Source organism: Cnephaeus nilssonii, assembly GCF_951640355.1.
Source record: "Cnephaeus nilssonii genome assembly, chromosome: 20".
Taxonomy (NCBI): domain Eukaryota; kingdom Metazoa; phylum Chordata; class Mammalia; order Chiroptera; family Vespertilionidae; genus Cnephaeus; species Cnephaeus nilssonii.
In genome coordinates, this window is record NC_137091.1 from 23,481,526 (window position 1) to 23,497,915 (window position 16,390).

The following is a 16,390-nucleotide window of genomic DNA, read 5'->3' on the forward strand; positions in this document are numbered from 1 at the left end:
GGTGAGGGTAACTCAAGATAAAAATCTAAGCAGTCAGTCCTTGAGAAACTAAGCAGAGGCAGAGGTACTGATTAGAGAAACTGAGGCTAATCGGTTTGACTCCATTCACTCCCCGCCCCCCCCCCCCCCTTACGATTAGGGGACTTTGTCACCTAATTTCCTATTCATATCTACCAAAGGAGTAAATTGGCTTGGGTGACAGGGGCAAGGGGTTAAATTGGGGTGAGCAAAAGAGCAGCTATTTAATGGTAGCTTATTTAAATGCACTCATATTTGGAAAGAGTGATGTTTCTATAGGTCTGAGATGAGATAGTGGACCTGTTAAAATGAAAACATGCTTTCATTAAGTTAGCTTTTGTTTTTTTCAAAGTAAAATGAATCCTCTAAAGAGCATGCAAATCAAGAATATCAGTTTTAGGACTTGAAGAAAACTAAAAGCAACACTGATCACCACCCTCTCCTTTAAAATAGGTAGTTCTTTTGAAGGAGACTTGCATTCCTCTAGTGATGTAGGCCAGAGAAATCATGGTCAGTAGATTTCCTTGTAATGCTGGCCTGTGTAGCAAGTTCCAAGGAGGGAATGTTCTGGAAAATGCCTTGGGTGAGGTGAAGTTGAAGATATGCTTCTGGTTTTTGACACAGGACATTAACCTTTTGCACTTGGATGTCGAGATTAAAATTACTCTTTGAATGTATCAATAATTTGAAATATAAAAAAATCCAAATAAATAAGTTTGTATGAAAAGAAACTCCAGATTTTTATTCTACTGCCGCGCTTTGTAAAATCTGGGGTATTTAAAAAATTAAATCCCGAGTAGAATAAAGCAATCGAGAAAAAAGCAAGTGAGTGCAAAGGGTTAAAGGATACTTACAGGTTCTCCAAGAGGATTTCAGAACATCCACTTTGTAAATTTGAAATTTTGTTTCAAATTAAGTTTATAGAAGGCAAAACCTAAGGGATCACATTCATTCATTCATCTGTTCATTTCATTTAATAAACCTGTTGGTCTAGGCCAATGGTCGACAAACTCATTAGTCAACAGAGCCAAATATCAACAGTACAACGATTGAAATTTCTTTTTGAGAGCCAAATTTTTAAAACTTAAACTTCTTCTAACGCCACTTCTTCAAAATAGACTTGCCCAGGCCGTGGTATTTTGTGGAAGAGCCACACTCAAGGAGCCAAAGAGCCACAGTTTCCCGACCATGGGTCTAGGCCAGGAGTGGGGAACCTTTTTTCTGCCAAGGGCCGTTTGGATATTTATAACATTCCCAACCATACAAAATTATCAACTTAAAAATTAGCCTGCTATATTTGGTCAGACATTTAATTAACTCACCCTAATGAATTGACAGGGCCAGACCAAATGATTTCCCCAGGCCTTATACTGCCCGCAGGCCTGAGGTTCCCCACTCCTGGTCTAGGCATTTTACTAACTGCTAGTGATAGAAAGAAGCGTAAGATGTGGTGCTCTATTAGTTTAGTCAGGCTTATTCAGATAAATAATTCTTAAACGTTAGCCCTTTATTATCAACAGAACCATGCTCTGGCTGTAAGAGTTTTCTGCAAGACTGGTTAATCAGATGAGTGAATGTGAATTTTTAACAGTCCTCAAGTTTTACAATATTGTGTTTACAGCCATAAATAAGTTTGTGAATCAGCCTGGGTGATGGAAAGCGCTGGAAGCTTTTTGAGCAGGAACGTTCACTCTTTCTAACGTCCTAAAACAAGCACAGGCGAGACTCCATAATATCAGCATTTGGCCACCCTTTCTGCTCCACTGTAGTCTGACTGGGCCTGAACTACATTTCCCAGGATGCCCACTTGGGAGAGCACCTCTAGGATTGGTCAGAATAATGCGGACGTGATTACGGGTCGCCCAGCAACGTGCGAAGTCCCGGGCCCCAATTGGATGTCCTCTCCCCTTCCCTGCGGCCGGGGTGATAAGGAGGCTCAGCTCCATTTCCACAGTCCTGGAGCTTCACCAGATTTTACTTCCAGCTGAGCGGCAGTGCCATCTCCTCGGCACTTTTACTACCGTTCTCCTCAGGCCCCGCCCCTTTTACCCGGTCAGCAAAGTAAATTCCGGAAACTGGATTACAGCTACCGAATCGATTGAGCGGCTCCGGGCGGCGTAGTACGCAGGCGCGAGCGTTTGGGTCTGGACGCGCGCGGTGCTCGGTTGAAGCGGGAGTTTCTGGGCGTGAGTCCCGGTAGCGGGCGGCTGATTGCACGGGTGACCCAGCGCCTCCTCTACCGCCATGGCAGCCCTGCGCTATGCGGGCCTGGACGACACGGACAGCGAGGACGAGTTGCCCCTGGGCTGGGAGCAGAGAACCACCAAGGACGGCTGGGTGTACTATGCCAAGTAAGAGGGCTGCAGGGGAGCCGCCGGGGGGCCGCCAGGCCTGGGAGACACCTGCAGCGGGACGCACCTGGAACCTGACGGCCTCACGGGCCCCGGACACGGCTGCCCTCGAACCCCGCCTGCGCGGGGTGGGGAACGGTCTGCGTTCCAGCTTGGTGAGGTCGGGCGAAGTGGCAGTGACACTGAGCAGCGTCCAGGCTCCTGAGAAGGGACCCTCCTCTCTCTGGGGCCTGGGGCGAGCCGTGGTCACTTGGGGGCGGCTAGGCGCGCCCTCTGCTGCTCAGGAAGCAGCGCTGCACAGTGCAATGATGGCAAACGGCCTTATCAACCCTCCTCCCCCCCAGAATCAGAAACAACAATAAAAAAAAATGCAGGTGTCCAGCTCTCTCCTCAGGGGTCTGGGCTGGGGACCTAGGAGCATGTGTTTTTAGCAACTGTCCTACTATATCTATGTATATGTGTATACGTGTGTGTATGCACATATACTATAGCTAATATAGCTTCATTATAGTTTCACGGGAAAGTTTTAGAAACACTAGCAGACCCTTGCTCCCTACACTTACTGTATGTACGACCTTGGGCCATTGACAGAACTCTCAGTCACAGTGTTCTCATCTGTAAAATGGGTTTATATGAGAGTTTTAGTTCAGGCAGTGTACATAAAGCACTTAGCTCAGGTTCAGTCAGTACGCTATGCTCCGTAAATGTTAGTGTTTCAGCACCTCCTGAGGCCTGAAATTAGAACCACCTGGGGACTGTCCTAAGGACAGATTTCAGGTCTTCACAGAGACCCTCAGGTAGCAGACACCTAATGTGGGGAATCTTTTTTTTTTTTTTAATATATTTTATTGATTTTTTACAGAGAGGAAGAGAGGGGGATAGAGAGTTAGAAACATCGATGAGAGAGAAACAACGATCAGCTGCCTCTTGCACACCCCCTACTGGGGATGTGCCCGCAACCAAGGTACATGCCCTTGACCGGAATCGAACCCGGGACCTTTGAGTCCGCAGGCCGACGCTCTATCCACTGAGCCAAACCGGTTTTGGCTCTTTTTTTTTTTTTTTAAGCTTTCCAGGTGAGTCAGATTATGACTTGGTTTTTAAATCAGTGTTTTTCAACATCTGGTAAACTCAATTATATCTTTTACTTGGTTTCACCTCCAGAGATTCTCATTTGATTGATTTTCCTCTCCTCCCCATTGGTATGTTGTATAATCTTCCCCAGTGAGTCTAATCTACCCAATATTGTAGAACCAACAGCAAAATAAGACATTGCTGAGTTCATTCAAGATTCATTGGGATTTTATGTGCCAGTCACTTTGCTGGGCCCTGGTTATACTGAGATCAATGAAATCCAGTTGTCACCCTTAATGAGTGCCCAGCCTTACGGGGTAGAGTGACAGTGAGGTAGTCCCGGTGCGTTGTGTGTAGTGAGCAGCAGTCTGTTGAACAGCAGGCATGTGTGGGTAGGAGGGCACCCGAGGTGAGGTGACCTGGTGGAGCTGGCACCTGAACTGTGCCTTAGAGCACCGGGAGAAGTGGGCAGGTGGAGGGGGCAGGAGGGCAGTCCAGGGAGAGGAAACAAACTCGAGCCCCTGCATGGCCGGTGTGGTGATGTAGGAACGAGCAGATCCAGGCAGAGGAGGAAGGGCCTGGCTTATGGATGCCCTTTTGTGCCTCATGGAGGAGCTGGGGCTCTGTTGTCAGGACTCAGGGGCCCACTGAGGGATTGGAGCCAGAAAGGGACACCGGGCTTGTGTCTTCAGAAAGATGATTTCTGCTCTGGAGAACGGAAGGGACAGTTCAGCAGCGGCGAGTCACTAGGCAGCTCCTGAACGGGCACTTGCTGTTCCCTGTGCCTTTTCCTGAAGGGCCCTTTCATCCCTCAGAGCTCTGCTTAATGCACTGCCCAAGGCCCCTTTGCTTTTGTCCCACCCGGGTACACCCCTCCCAGCACCTTGATCTCTGCCTCCTGGCACTTAGCATTGTCCATCCTTGTCTCATTCCTGCTCTTCCCTGATGGCTCTGTCTCCCAGGGGCTTTTTCTGGTTTACCTCTGTATCCCCAGTGCTCAGCACTGTAAAATAAATCCCCGGGGAAGGGATACATTAACTCATGTGGTGAAGGTGTACCGTGGGCCTCCGTGGGGAGGTGGTGGAGTAGGCCCTGGGATGGAAAAGATGCACACAACTGCTTCCTGCTTTCGGGGCCCTCTGCTCTTCTGTGGGGCCTGTCCTTGTCCGGGCCCCTTACCTCAGGTTCCTGGCTTCCCTTCTGGTTTGCCTGGAGCCTGGTGTTAGGTCTGCAGGTTCCCCATGTGCTCACCCTGCCTTGTCCCCTTGCCCCTTTCCCTGTGTTGGGTGGCCTTTCCCACTTGCTTCCTTCCTACATGGCATCCAGTGTCTGGACTTGGGGCTCTTCTTTCATGAAATATGATCTGTACATGCCAGCCAGCTCCTCTGAGAGCTTCCGGGAGCCATGGCCAGGGCCTCAGGGAACACCTACGTGTTCTCTGAAAAGCCACCCCCTAGCCTCCACCATTGCTTTAGGTCTCCCACTGGCCTGTCTGGCCCCAATGTTTACACTGACTGGTGACAAGGCATGGCTGGCTCCCAGCTGGGGGCACGTCTCTCCAGAACCTCTTTCCAATCCTCTGTTCCTTGGCTCTCAGGGCTGAAGGATGTCTCGGACCAGTCCTACCCCTGGATTCCCAGCAGTCCCCTTGGTCTCTCCTGACCTGCAAGCATCCTGACTCTTATTTCCCCGCTGAACTCTGGGTCACTTGTCTTTCTCGTGGGGTTTGGGAGCCTTCACTAATGGCCTAATAGAAGACTGCCCTTCCGGTAGTTCCTGTTTCCCAGCTGTCTTCCTCCCATTGCAACAGGGCCATGCCCAAGGACAGGCTGTAGCCCAGTGCAAGTGGGGTCTCGTGGAGTCCCCTTTCGGCCTCGCCCTCTTCTGTTGTGTGGTTTTGTTGGCTCCTGTGCTTCCCTACATGGCCATGGTGCACTCATGGACCTCAAGGCACATATATCATATGGCTCCAGGGCCACCAGTCAGGGCTCTCAGGGAGGGGCTGTTCCCAGCACCAGAGAGAGCTGGCAGGCCTTCTCCCCTACCTCTGCCTGATCCAGGAGATGGGGACAGAGGGTGAGGTCTCAGGGTTGGGGCAGCCCCCTAGGCCTCCCTGGGTGGCCTACCCAATCCCCCTTTTTCTTTTGATGCCCTCTTCGCAGCCAGCTTTGCCCCTTGGGGAGATGGGTCCCTCCCCCAGGGCGGGCTCTCCTCACAGGCAGCCCTGGGCCTCCCAGTGAACTTAAACTGCTTTGAAACAACAACAAAAACCTTATAAGAGCATACTTGAAAGTGAAATCCATGGAATATAGTATGAATTTAATTTCGATCCCTTTGGCTTAAATAAAGATGACTGTTAATTATCTTTTTAAATGACAAAAAGCTTAATGAAAGGAAAATAAGAGAGGGCTTCTGTTTAAGGGGGAATAAGATAACACTGGGGACGTGTGTCATAGTTATTTGTGCATTAAAAAGTCAGTTTAGGTTATAGTTAAAAAGAACACTTTAATTTTTATATGTAAGTATTAATATAATACTTCTATGTGAAAGGTATGGCTCTTAGGTCTTCACACGTTAACTCATTCAGTTCTCTTTAACCCCAAGAAGTGGGTGCTGCTATTATCCTCATTTTACTGATGCGGAAACTGAGGCACAGGAAGGCTAACGAACCTCCAAGGGCATGTGACTGGTGCATGGGAGAGCCAGAACACATGGGCATCAGGCTCTGGAATCCTCACAACCAAACCACACTGTCTTCGCCTCAGCTAGACCCAGGATCCTCCCAGGGGTCACTGTGCCCTGAGGGACGGTTGGCAATGTCTGGAGACAGTTTATGTTTTCACAGTTACTGGGAGGGGTATATTGGCATCTAGTGGGTGGAGACCAGGGAAGCTGCTAATCATCCCACAAAGCACAGGACGGCCCCCACAGCAAAGAACCATCCAGCCATGTGGCCAGAGTGAGTGTAAGAAGCCCTGGCTTAGGCATTTTCTGTCAAAGTGGAGAAGATGGCATGACAATGTTTATTTTATTTTATTTTATTTAAAAAAAATTCTTCTCAGGATAGGAGAAAACGGTGTTCTGAGTGAATGTTTCACCTTCTTGGGAAAGCATTTGTACATTCCACATGCTTACATTTGAGCACCTCCTGTCGGCCAGGCGCAGGGCTGGGTGCCTGAGGGTTCATCTGGATGCAAGAGTGTCAGCATTCCACTCCCGAGGGCAGATGTTTTAGAGCTGGGTTCCAGGCTCATTTGATATGTGCCTATGGGATGACAAGTACTTTTAATGTCAGACAAAGGAAAATGTGGTCCCATCTGTAAATTTCCCTGAAGAAGCATGAGGCAGGCAAAGCCAAGAGCAGGAAGGTTTTATATTGTTGCCAGTGTTTGGTTTATCTGATTGCTGTTCCCTTAGTTTGCAAGAAGCAGGGGTCCTGTCAGCGAGGGGCAGGTTATCCTTATCAGGGAGTCCGGGCTTCTGTTTTTGCAAGTAGGATTTGATGATGGCCATGTACAGACAAGTAGGAGTTGGTCCTTGATACTGATACCCTTTGCTTGTACAGTAGATTAGTCAGTCACCAATCACTGTTGCAGGTCTGGTGTCTCCTTGACATGAGTGTGTGGCCAGGGAGACTGGCTGACTAGATGCAGGTGGCACAAGAGCTCAGGTCTGCCTCTGAGTCCAGGGTCCCTGCTGTCCCTGCACTGGCCACGCAGATTTTATACAAACAGACCAGAGGCAGCAGTTCCTGGAAAGAACTTGCTTTCGACCTGCTAAATTTTACAGCAGGTTTATGCTCTCCATTCTTATTCTCTTTCAAATAAGTGATAGGGAAGGAATATTCACATTTTACCATCTAGAGGTCATTGATTAAATATTTTCTCCTTTGGCAGGGGGATGTGAACTTAGGAAATCATTCTCCCCTTTGATTGACTCCTGAAACATCCAGCTGTTTCCATGATTAAGTAATTTTATGTTTTCCTTCATACTTTATCACCTGCTGACAGGTGTCTAGTCTGTTATTGGCTTATTATTTTAATTATAACTTAGTGTGCATTTCTGAGATGAAATGCTAAATTTGACACAGATATCAGACTAGTTTGTATATTTGATTTGTTCAAAATAATAGCTAACACTTTTGAGGGCTTCTTATATGCCAGGTACTGTGTTTAATCCTTTGTATGCAGTATCCTCATAACAGTCCCCTGAGCTCAGTGCTGGGATTATTTCCATTTTGCGGATGAGGAAGTTGAGGCCCCGAAGTTGAGTAACTGACCAAAGGCACACAGCTCGGTGACCTATGCACTCTTAATTACCTCTTGGGAGCAATTAGGAATCAATAGTTAAAAAACACTTTGAAATTATATCTGTGGGAAGAATAAACATTAAGAACAATACAGTTATATCTAAGTATCTAAATATCAGCATTATGAATTTGGCTGGAGTTTGTCAATCTACTCTGGAACAAAACTAGAACAAATCTAAAACAAAGCTCCTCTCTAGATACTTGGAGTGACTGAGCTGGCTTCCTAACACTGAAGTTGTGGTCCTCCTCCCTCCCTCCCTCCCTCCCGCGCCCTCGGCAGGCTTTCAGGACATTTCCACAGATCGCTGCTTCTTCCAATCTTGGGAATTTGACTTGATGCAAACAGTAACATTTATGTTCTCTTTCTTCCTGAATGTAAATTCACTGCTCTCAAAAGAGAGTATTATTTGGGAGAGAAAAAATTTAATGCAATGGATTAATTTTTAGAAGTATAACTTTTACTTATTGTTGCTTTGTGAATTTTTTTTAATAGTCACACTGAGGAGAAGACTCAATGGGAACATCCGAAAACTGGAAAAAGAAAACGAATAGCAGGAGGTTTGTATTTTGAGGTCATAAAGCAAAGCCCTTTGTATGTAAAGCTTTAATTAGATGAGAGAACACCCCAGGCAGGGAGGTGACAGGTCACTGTGTCATCCTGGGAAGGCCCTCTAATAGCGAGCCAGCAGGAGCTGGACTCTCACTCCCAGGAGCTTGTGGGACTTGGCAGAAGGAGGTGATGAGGTCTTTGGGTGGAGTGGTGAGGATGATTTCTTACTGGTCTTAAATTAAAAAGTATAAAAACAGTAGAGGCCTTTGACTCACAGTTTAGATTTTCTTATAGCTGCACTGATTGTAAACTTGTTCTTGGTGCCTGTTGTGGAATTAAATATACCAATGTTTTATGGGATTCCATCGAGATCGCCATGACTTATGGGTGCTTTTGAAGAAGTGTGCCACCCACGGAATAGAAGTATAAGAAGGTCTAGTTGAAGAGACAGTATGTACCGATGGGAAAAAAATGGAACTCTAAGAGGCATCGTGAGTCAGCATACAAATGGTGTAAAGATACATTCTGTGAATTCATTCAAGGGAAAATTCACATTAACTGGAGCAACCAGTAAAGTCTTCATCAAAAGCATGAGCCGAAGCTGAGTGGAGAGTTTAAGAATGACCAAGAATGAATCAGAGTTTTATTTCTGAGCCAGAGGCAGAAATGTGGAGTCCGTTTGGGCTATTGGGCCTTCAGCAACTGCCACAATGGCAACACGTGACCTAGGTGTGGTCTGGTGGCATAGGCTTCAGGGGCAGGGCCTCTCTCCTGACCAGGAGGACACTGCTCAGTTCACCCCACCCCTACCTCGTGTAGACCTCAGTCTTTCCTGTGTTTCAGATTTGCCATATGGATGGGAGCAGGAAACGGATGAAAATGGACAAGTGTATTTTGTCGAGTAAGTGTCTACATAGTAACTGTTCTCAGCCATTTTACTTTTAAATATTTTTACCATAAAAATAATATACATTGACTGTAGAAAAATATGGCACAGTATATAATGTAATCTTAACAGGAATAACTACTTTTACAATTTTTGCATTTATTCATCCACTCTGTTTTATATACACACACTTTCTTAGAAAAAGGAAATGTACTTGGTGAACTGCTTAGTAGCCTGTTTTTCCACGTAATGTATTTGTGAGCATTTTCACATATCCTTATATATTTTTCAAGAAAATGTTTAATGGCTATAGAGTATTATTTTGTAGAGAGAGTGGGCAGTGATATTGTTAAATTCCTATCATTGGGCAGCTGTACCTATAAATAATGTTTTGAACATTTCTTGTCTGTCCGGTCTAGCACATTGTGTGAGCCAGGCGTGATTCTAGTCACCTTATACCTGTAGTAGTAGCTCATTCAATCCCCACAGTGCCCCAAGGGAGGCCGGCCGGCCCCGGGCTGCCCTGGCTGGTCATCTTACCTCCCTGGGCCTGCTGGAGTGGTGTGCTGGCTCATGTTAACACAGCTCTCCGGTGGGAAAGTCCAGATTTGTTACCACGGTGTAAATACTTTCACCACAGCCTGTTTCAAGCTCCCAAGTTGAAGTCACCGAGGAGTTGGGGAGAGATATTTATGCACATTGGGCTCTTGCAAGCCCAGGTGAACTGGGTCCAGCATAGCACTGCTCTGTTGTCTGCATGTAACATTGGAGTGCAAACGCTTACCTGGCAGCTGTGGCTACAATTACAATGAAAGTTGGATTATCCTTGGATCTTAGTATTTATAGGATGATAAGTATAGTTGTAAAACTATATTTACTTTTACAAATCATGAAATCTCATCTCTTTCTGGAAGTTCTTACTAGTTTTTAAGGTATTTGAGGTCTTTATCTCAAATCCCAAGAATTTAAAATGCAATAAATACATAAGGAGTAACCTGTTAATCCATGTGTCCCAAATATATTTTAATATTGTTTCTACAATATTGAGATCAATTCCAAATCAAAATTAGAGTGCTTGTAGGAGGTATGAGTACAGTCTTAAAAGGAAAATCTTTAGAAATTTAGTAGTTGGTCAGTTTCACATTTACTGTTGAGACTTACCATTTTGCGTTTTCTATTTCTCTGCCAATCTTCTTAGGCCCTTGCACAGGACCAAAAGATTTAATTGAAACCTACTAAAAAGAGTGACTGACAGATCTTATAACCACATTTACATGAATTAAAAACAAACCTAAAGCCTTCTTCTCTTTTGAGATTTAAGGGTCCAAGGCAATGCATAGTGTGTGTTACAGCATATTTTATAGGCAGTTCTGAAGGAAAGGAGTAGATGACTCTCTTTCCAGGCAGGGATGTAGTTCTTCTTGAGGCCAGAAGATAGACTACATGGACTTCAGTTCTTTCTGGGCTTAAGAATAAGCCGTCTTAGTACATGAAGAATGGGGTTTGCCTAGCCTAAACTATAACATCATCATACACTTACAGATGCCTGTGTTCACTGCTGTGGGGTCACTGCTTTCTCCTTTTCTTTGCAGCCATATAAATAAAAGAACTACCTATTTGGACCCAAGATTGGCATTTACTGTGGATGATAATCCTACAAAGCCAACCAACAGACAGAGATACGATGGGAGCACCACAGCCATGGAAATACTCCAGGGCCGGGACTTCACTGGCAAAGTGGTTGTAGTTACTGGAGCTAACTCAGGAATAGGTAGGCCACTAACGTACAGTTATTATTATTATTATTATTATTATTATTATTATGACTGCTATAATGAAATCTTACATAGTGATTCTATAATTTAAAAATGTATCTATAACATTTTCAGCTATTGCTTAGTTAAAATCCTGCTCTCTTTTAAAATCCCAGTGTTACCATGAAAGGCTGTGTAGGGCTGACCTTGTCTTCTGTGAAAGATGCACACGCAGCGAAAGATCGTGGCTATTTTGGTGTTCAAGGGTTAGAGACAACAGTCTCCCTCTAAGAGTTTCTGACCTGGTCTGTGTGGTGTACGGACATATTCCAACTACTTGGGTTGTTGAAACCAAAATTGATTGGTTAGTGGAATAATAGGGAACAACGACGTATCATGATTTTGTTACTAAGGATACTGCAGGTTTCAGTTGGTCATTGAGAATATAATTTTCCTTTGGGTAAAGGATTTCATTTCTTTATAAAGTTGGACAATTAGTGCATGCCTTAACCTGTAAATTAACTCTCCTGAATGCTGGTGTTTAACCACAGTGACCATGATGAGGCAGGTGGCTGAAGGAGTGTTCTTCCCTTAGCATCATGGGCGGTTAAGGAAGTAGTGGCAAAGCAGATGCTTGTACAGTAACTCTCCATAGGATTTCACTCTTACTTTGTCTTTGTCTATTTACATCAATATCTGGATCTGTAAGAACCAACTGCTTTGAGTAAGGATATGCATCTTAATTTATGGAGACCAAAAATGGGATTGCATTCAGCTGTCTTCTGGCAGGTTCTCTCTGTCCTTTGATCACTCCCACCCTCAAAGCCCCTCCCTTGTCGATCTTCTCTTTCTTGCCCCTTTGTTCTGTCCTGCTCTCTCCTTTCTCTTTCTTCATTTTCAGTAACCCCTTCTTGAGCCCCCAGAATCATTCCCTAGCATCATCAGCTCACGCTCAGGAGGTGAAAACACGAGTTAGAGGATTAGTTATTGTGCAGGGTCTACACTCTGAGCTACAGTCTCTGAACACAACTTGTGACTGCACTTGTCTGTGAAGGCAAAGAAGCAAATGGAGTTTGTTTATTTGGAAGAATTTATTTAAAATCAATTTGCAGACCTCACCCTGGGCTCAGAATATGTTCAGCGCAATTTTCTGAATTTGTTTTGGGATGAGTTCTATATAGTTATCATTGGTAATCAAACTGATGACACTGTATTAAAAATAATGGCTAGATCCTCAATCATCGAAGAAAAAATATGTTGTGTTTATTGCGTTGACTACTGTTAATGTGAGGGTGATGACCAATCATTTTCTTAATGTAGCAAAATTAAGAAAAAATAAGGACTTAAGTAAGAAAAAAAAAACCACACCCTTTTATTTAATACTTAGTTAACCAGAAAATTGACTAAGAGATTTCATTCCTTCACTCTTCTGCCTAGAGTGCTTTTTGTTTAGTCAGATATGTGATTACTGCTGATTTTTGGCATGAGTGTTTATACTTTGTCTGATGTTTGATAACAGACCTTCGGATATGGCTAATGCTCTGTCGGGGATTTGCAACATCAGGCTTATGACATTGTAATCCTGGACTAATCGAGTAGGTTCATACAAAGAGCTATGTTGAGTTGGATATTTAATCATGATTGAAGAGGAGGAGGAGATTCTAAGCAGGGGATAAGTGTGGTGTTGATCAGAATGGACCTCGAACCTCTTTGAGGAAAACCCTGGACTCTGCCTCTTCACGGCTCCCACGTCCCTTTGAAGACTCTTCTTTCTTGATGCCCATAATCCATTTTGTGGACACTGCAAGCAGGCGTCTGTGGTTCCGACAGATATGGTGGCCAATTGTGAAGCTCAGGGAGAAAGGAAGGGATGTTAGGGAAGGTCGTAGGCACACCAGCGCTTTCTATTCAGTCACGGCTGCTATTTCCCCAGCTCCAACCTTCCCTCAGAAATTGCCTTTAACACTGCCCAGTCCCTTCTTCACTCTTGAGAAGCATAAATCTAGGTGAGTGCTGAAGGTTTTTATTCTTAATTTTTAAAATAATATTGTACTGAGCATTCCAGGCAATCAAATCCTTGCAAATTACTTTCACTCTGCAGCAGTGGTGGTATCAGGCTTAAAGAAAAGAGGCTGAAGACAGGCACAGGGCTTTCGTCGTTGCTGAGTTAGCCTTTATGTCCCACGTGGCTGTCTTAGAAAGTGTCCTTGCCCAAGTAGGCTGCGGCTTCTAGATAAAGTCCTTCCTTCTACTGCACAGTGAAATAGGCCAATTTACAAATTGCTATCACCACTTTATTTCTGCCCATGCCAAATCAAATAGCTGAATGCAGAGGGAATCGGGCATCTTCATTTCCAAGATTTCTGGGCATTCAAGTGTCATCTCTCATCAGAGCTTTCCTTAGCCGCTCAGGGAAGCTTGTTTTCTACGTCCGAGCTGTGAATGTCTGTTCTCCTTGAGGCAGGGTAGGCTGGAACAAAACCTACCAGTATTTATTTGCAGAGTGGTGACTCTGTGAATGAAAACATAGGTAACCTAATTTTCTTTACAATTCTGGTGTTTCTAGTGGTTAAAAAAAAAAAAAAATTTCCCACAAGGCACTGCTCTGTTGGAATTGCTGTTTGTTGATAAAGCCGACAGATTTATCATAATCGTATCACATTCTCTCTCTTGTTGATCAGGTGGTGAGAAGGGGTCACCTTTCCTTCATGACCTCTGGGTTGTGCTAGGACACTGCGCCTTCCAAGTGGCCTCTACGCATTTTTGTCTTGTCTGCTTCTTCCCCGGCTGTAAATGATACAGATTCATATTTTGAATTTTTGATATTTGACTTTACTAAGGCAATTGGAGGGACTCCTAGTTAATTCCACTAAAAAAAGATCAGGGTGACTCTGGAAGGTAGAAGAAGGATTTTGAGGAGCCATCAGAATAAAACATTATAACTTCAAGTGCTCTGACACTTGAAGTTTGTAGCCAGAAGTCACTGTTGACTGGATTCAGCTGTCTAGATTCAAGGCTGGCAAACTACAGCCCATGGGCTGAATCTGACCCGCCACTTGATTTTATAAGTCAAGTTTCATTAGAACACAACCATTCCCATTCACTTCCATGTTGTCTGTGGCTGTTTACATGTTACAAGCAGAGATTGGTAATTATGTCAGAGACCATACGGTCCGCAAAGCCTAAAATAGTTACTGTCTGGCTCTTTACAGAAAAAGTTTGCCAGCCCCTACATTAGGTGATCTAATTCCTTTCAAAGTACAATCACCCCAACAGTCTCTAAATCCGACACATTTTAGGTAAAATTTAGATATATGGGATGTCCTCAGGCCACAGGAAGATTGTGGCAACACATCATATGTAACTGCTGGGGACATCCCACCAGTATCCTGCACCCCTTGCCTCAAGTCTGTTTCCCCCTAGTTAGGGAGCTGCAAGCTTTAGGATGTTGCCTCCTCAGAAACTAACACTCTTCTCTCCTTGACCTTTGTTTAACCAGCGTTCTGAACCCGAAGACCTTTGTAGGTTGAAAGCTGTAGCTTGTGGACCTCTCTGTGTGGAGCTCAGCATCTCAGTATCCAGGGGGAAGTCATCTCTTCACCTAAAGCTTCTGCTAGACCAAGAGGCCCGGACCCCGCAGTCCCAACTGCTAACCAGTAGAGGCAAGGGAGGAATTCGGTTCTGTTGGTGCTCACCTGGTACTGAGCAGGAAGGGCAGGCGTTCACGACTGTCTGGAGTTAGGGGCTTGAGGACTCTGATTGGGTGAAAATGAATGGAAATGGCTTCAACATGGTGATCATTAAATACAAGCATTATTGCAGAGTCTCAAGAGAGAGAATTTTTTAGGCTAGGAAATTTCTCATCATGGAAGATCCCGTAGCTTCTTTTTCTAGACACAACCTGTCAATCAAGCTAATTTGGCTCTGCAGATAAATAGTTCATATAAAATGCTGCCTTCTTGAATCTGAGGGCTGATGTGCCCATCGAAGGCAGGATCCTTCTAATGAGGGGTTGATTGAATGCCTGAATGTGGGACAGGCCCGCCCTGTTCACTGTTTCTTAGCGGGGACAGTTGTTGAAACTCATGCAGATTGTTTCAATGAGCCGACAGATTTATCATAATCGTAGTTAAGGTATAAAATCCAGGTTTTGTCAAACATCCATTTTAAAACTATTAATTATGAGCAATTTCAATATTTTCAGTCTAATGTTCATTGGTAATGATGAGAAAACTTTCTTAATTGCTAATCTTACATCAGTAGTGGGTAAAATCTGATTATTAAGTCTCTTTCAGAGTTTAGGCAGGATGAGCCTTCATAACGGGGCTCTGTCTAATGTTGTGGCTTTAAATCTAGAATAGCCTGGGCTGGTTTTGGTTTTTGAGTCAGAGGATCCATTGAAAAGAACAAAATTTTTTTCTCCTTGAACAAATACAATCTTGGTACCTTGGTATATACCAGTAAAAGATATTTTAGGACTGGCACTTCACTTTTCTATGTAGTCACCTTCCTAAGGGATGCTAATGTGTGTGCATATATATGCTTATGATGCATATGTATACATACACATACCTAAATTTCAAAATTTATATATTGTGAGAGGTACAAAGTCCATGTGCGAACTATCAAACTCACCCCTAAATTTATTCCCTTCAATGAAGGTACCAGATTTCCCATGCGCGAAACCCAGAATGTTGTATAGTATAATTTTGAAATTGGTGGTTTGGGCTTGGAGAACCCGTTTGTTAAAGCTCAGGGTCTTGTTCCTAAATCATGTGTTGTAGTTACAGTGTGAAGTATACTTGCCATATTCTTTTATCCTGCAAATCATCACCATGATGAATTCATATCTAGTGTAAATTCTGCCAGTTCTATAGTAATACAAGAAAATTACTTTTCTTCCTGTAAAAAAGTGTATTCTCAAGATTTTTAAATCCACACTTCGCAATTATGAACTAGACTAGTTTCCTTTATACCTTCAGTTCTTCGTTTTCGTTTTCACACCTCATGTTACTGAACTTTGCCTTTCAGTTTCTCCGAAAGATCCCTTGAATGTGAGGCTAGCGCTAACTTACAGTCCTTTTCGTGGATAAGACTTCATTGTATCGGATCATTTACACTTGGGATCCTCAGATGTCTGATTACAATTCCTTTTCCAATTGTCAACAAAACTTAAACCAGTGGGATCTTGGCATTTATCTTCTTTTAAAGAAGCCGGTGCTCATTAAGTAGAGGACAATTTCTGTAATAATCTAACCTTTTGGTAATTTAAACTCCCATTTTAAATTAAAAACATTTGTGACCACTTTTCTTTTATGCTAAAACATATCTGTTTATTACAAGTAAAATGATTTTGAAATTGTTTTGTTCTGAGTAACTGTTGAGATTTTTGACTATCTTGGAAAAAGTCCTTGAACGATTGTACATAAAAATTGAGATTTATTATCT

General features: G+C 43.9%; 1 protein-coding gene across 3 annotated transcripts in view; it reads left to right on the plus strand.

Moving 5' to 3' along the window:
* The first annotated feature begins 2,132 nt into the window (after nucleotides 1-2,132).
* The window catches only part of WWOX (WW domain containing oxidoreductase), a 948,216-nt gene continuing 933,958 nt past the window's right edge, over nucleotides 2,133-16,390 (plus strand). Inside the window, exons 1-4 of one of the 3 annotated variants that reach the window (XM_079799408.1) lie at nucleotides 2,133-2,369; nucleotides 8,246-8,310; nucleotides 9,146-9,203; nucleotides 10,781-10,959. In XM_079799408.1, coding sequence (XP_079655534.1) covers nucleotides 2,263-2,369; nucleotides 8,246-8,310; nucleotides 9,146-9,203; nucleotides 10,781-10,959 — 409 coding nt within the window. In that variant the 5' untranslated portion in view covers nucleotides 2,133-2,262. Of the gene's footprint in view, nucleotides 2,370-8,245; nucleotides 8,311-9,145; nucleotides 9,204-10,780; nucleotides 10,960-16,390 lie in introns of those variants that run through there. The other 2 variants (XM_079799409.1, XM_079799411.1) reach the window with 2 other exon arrangements.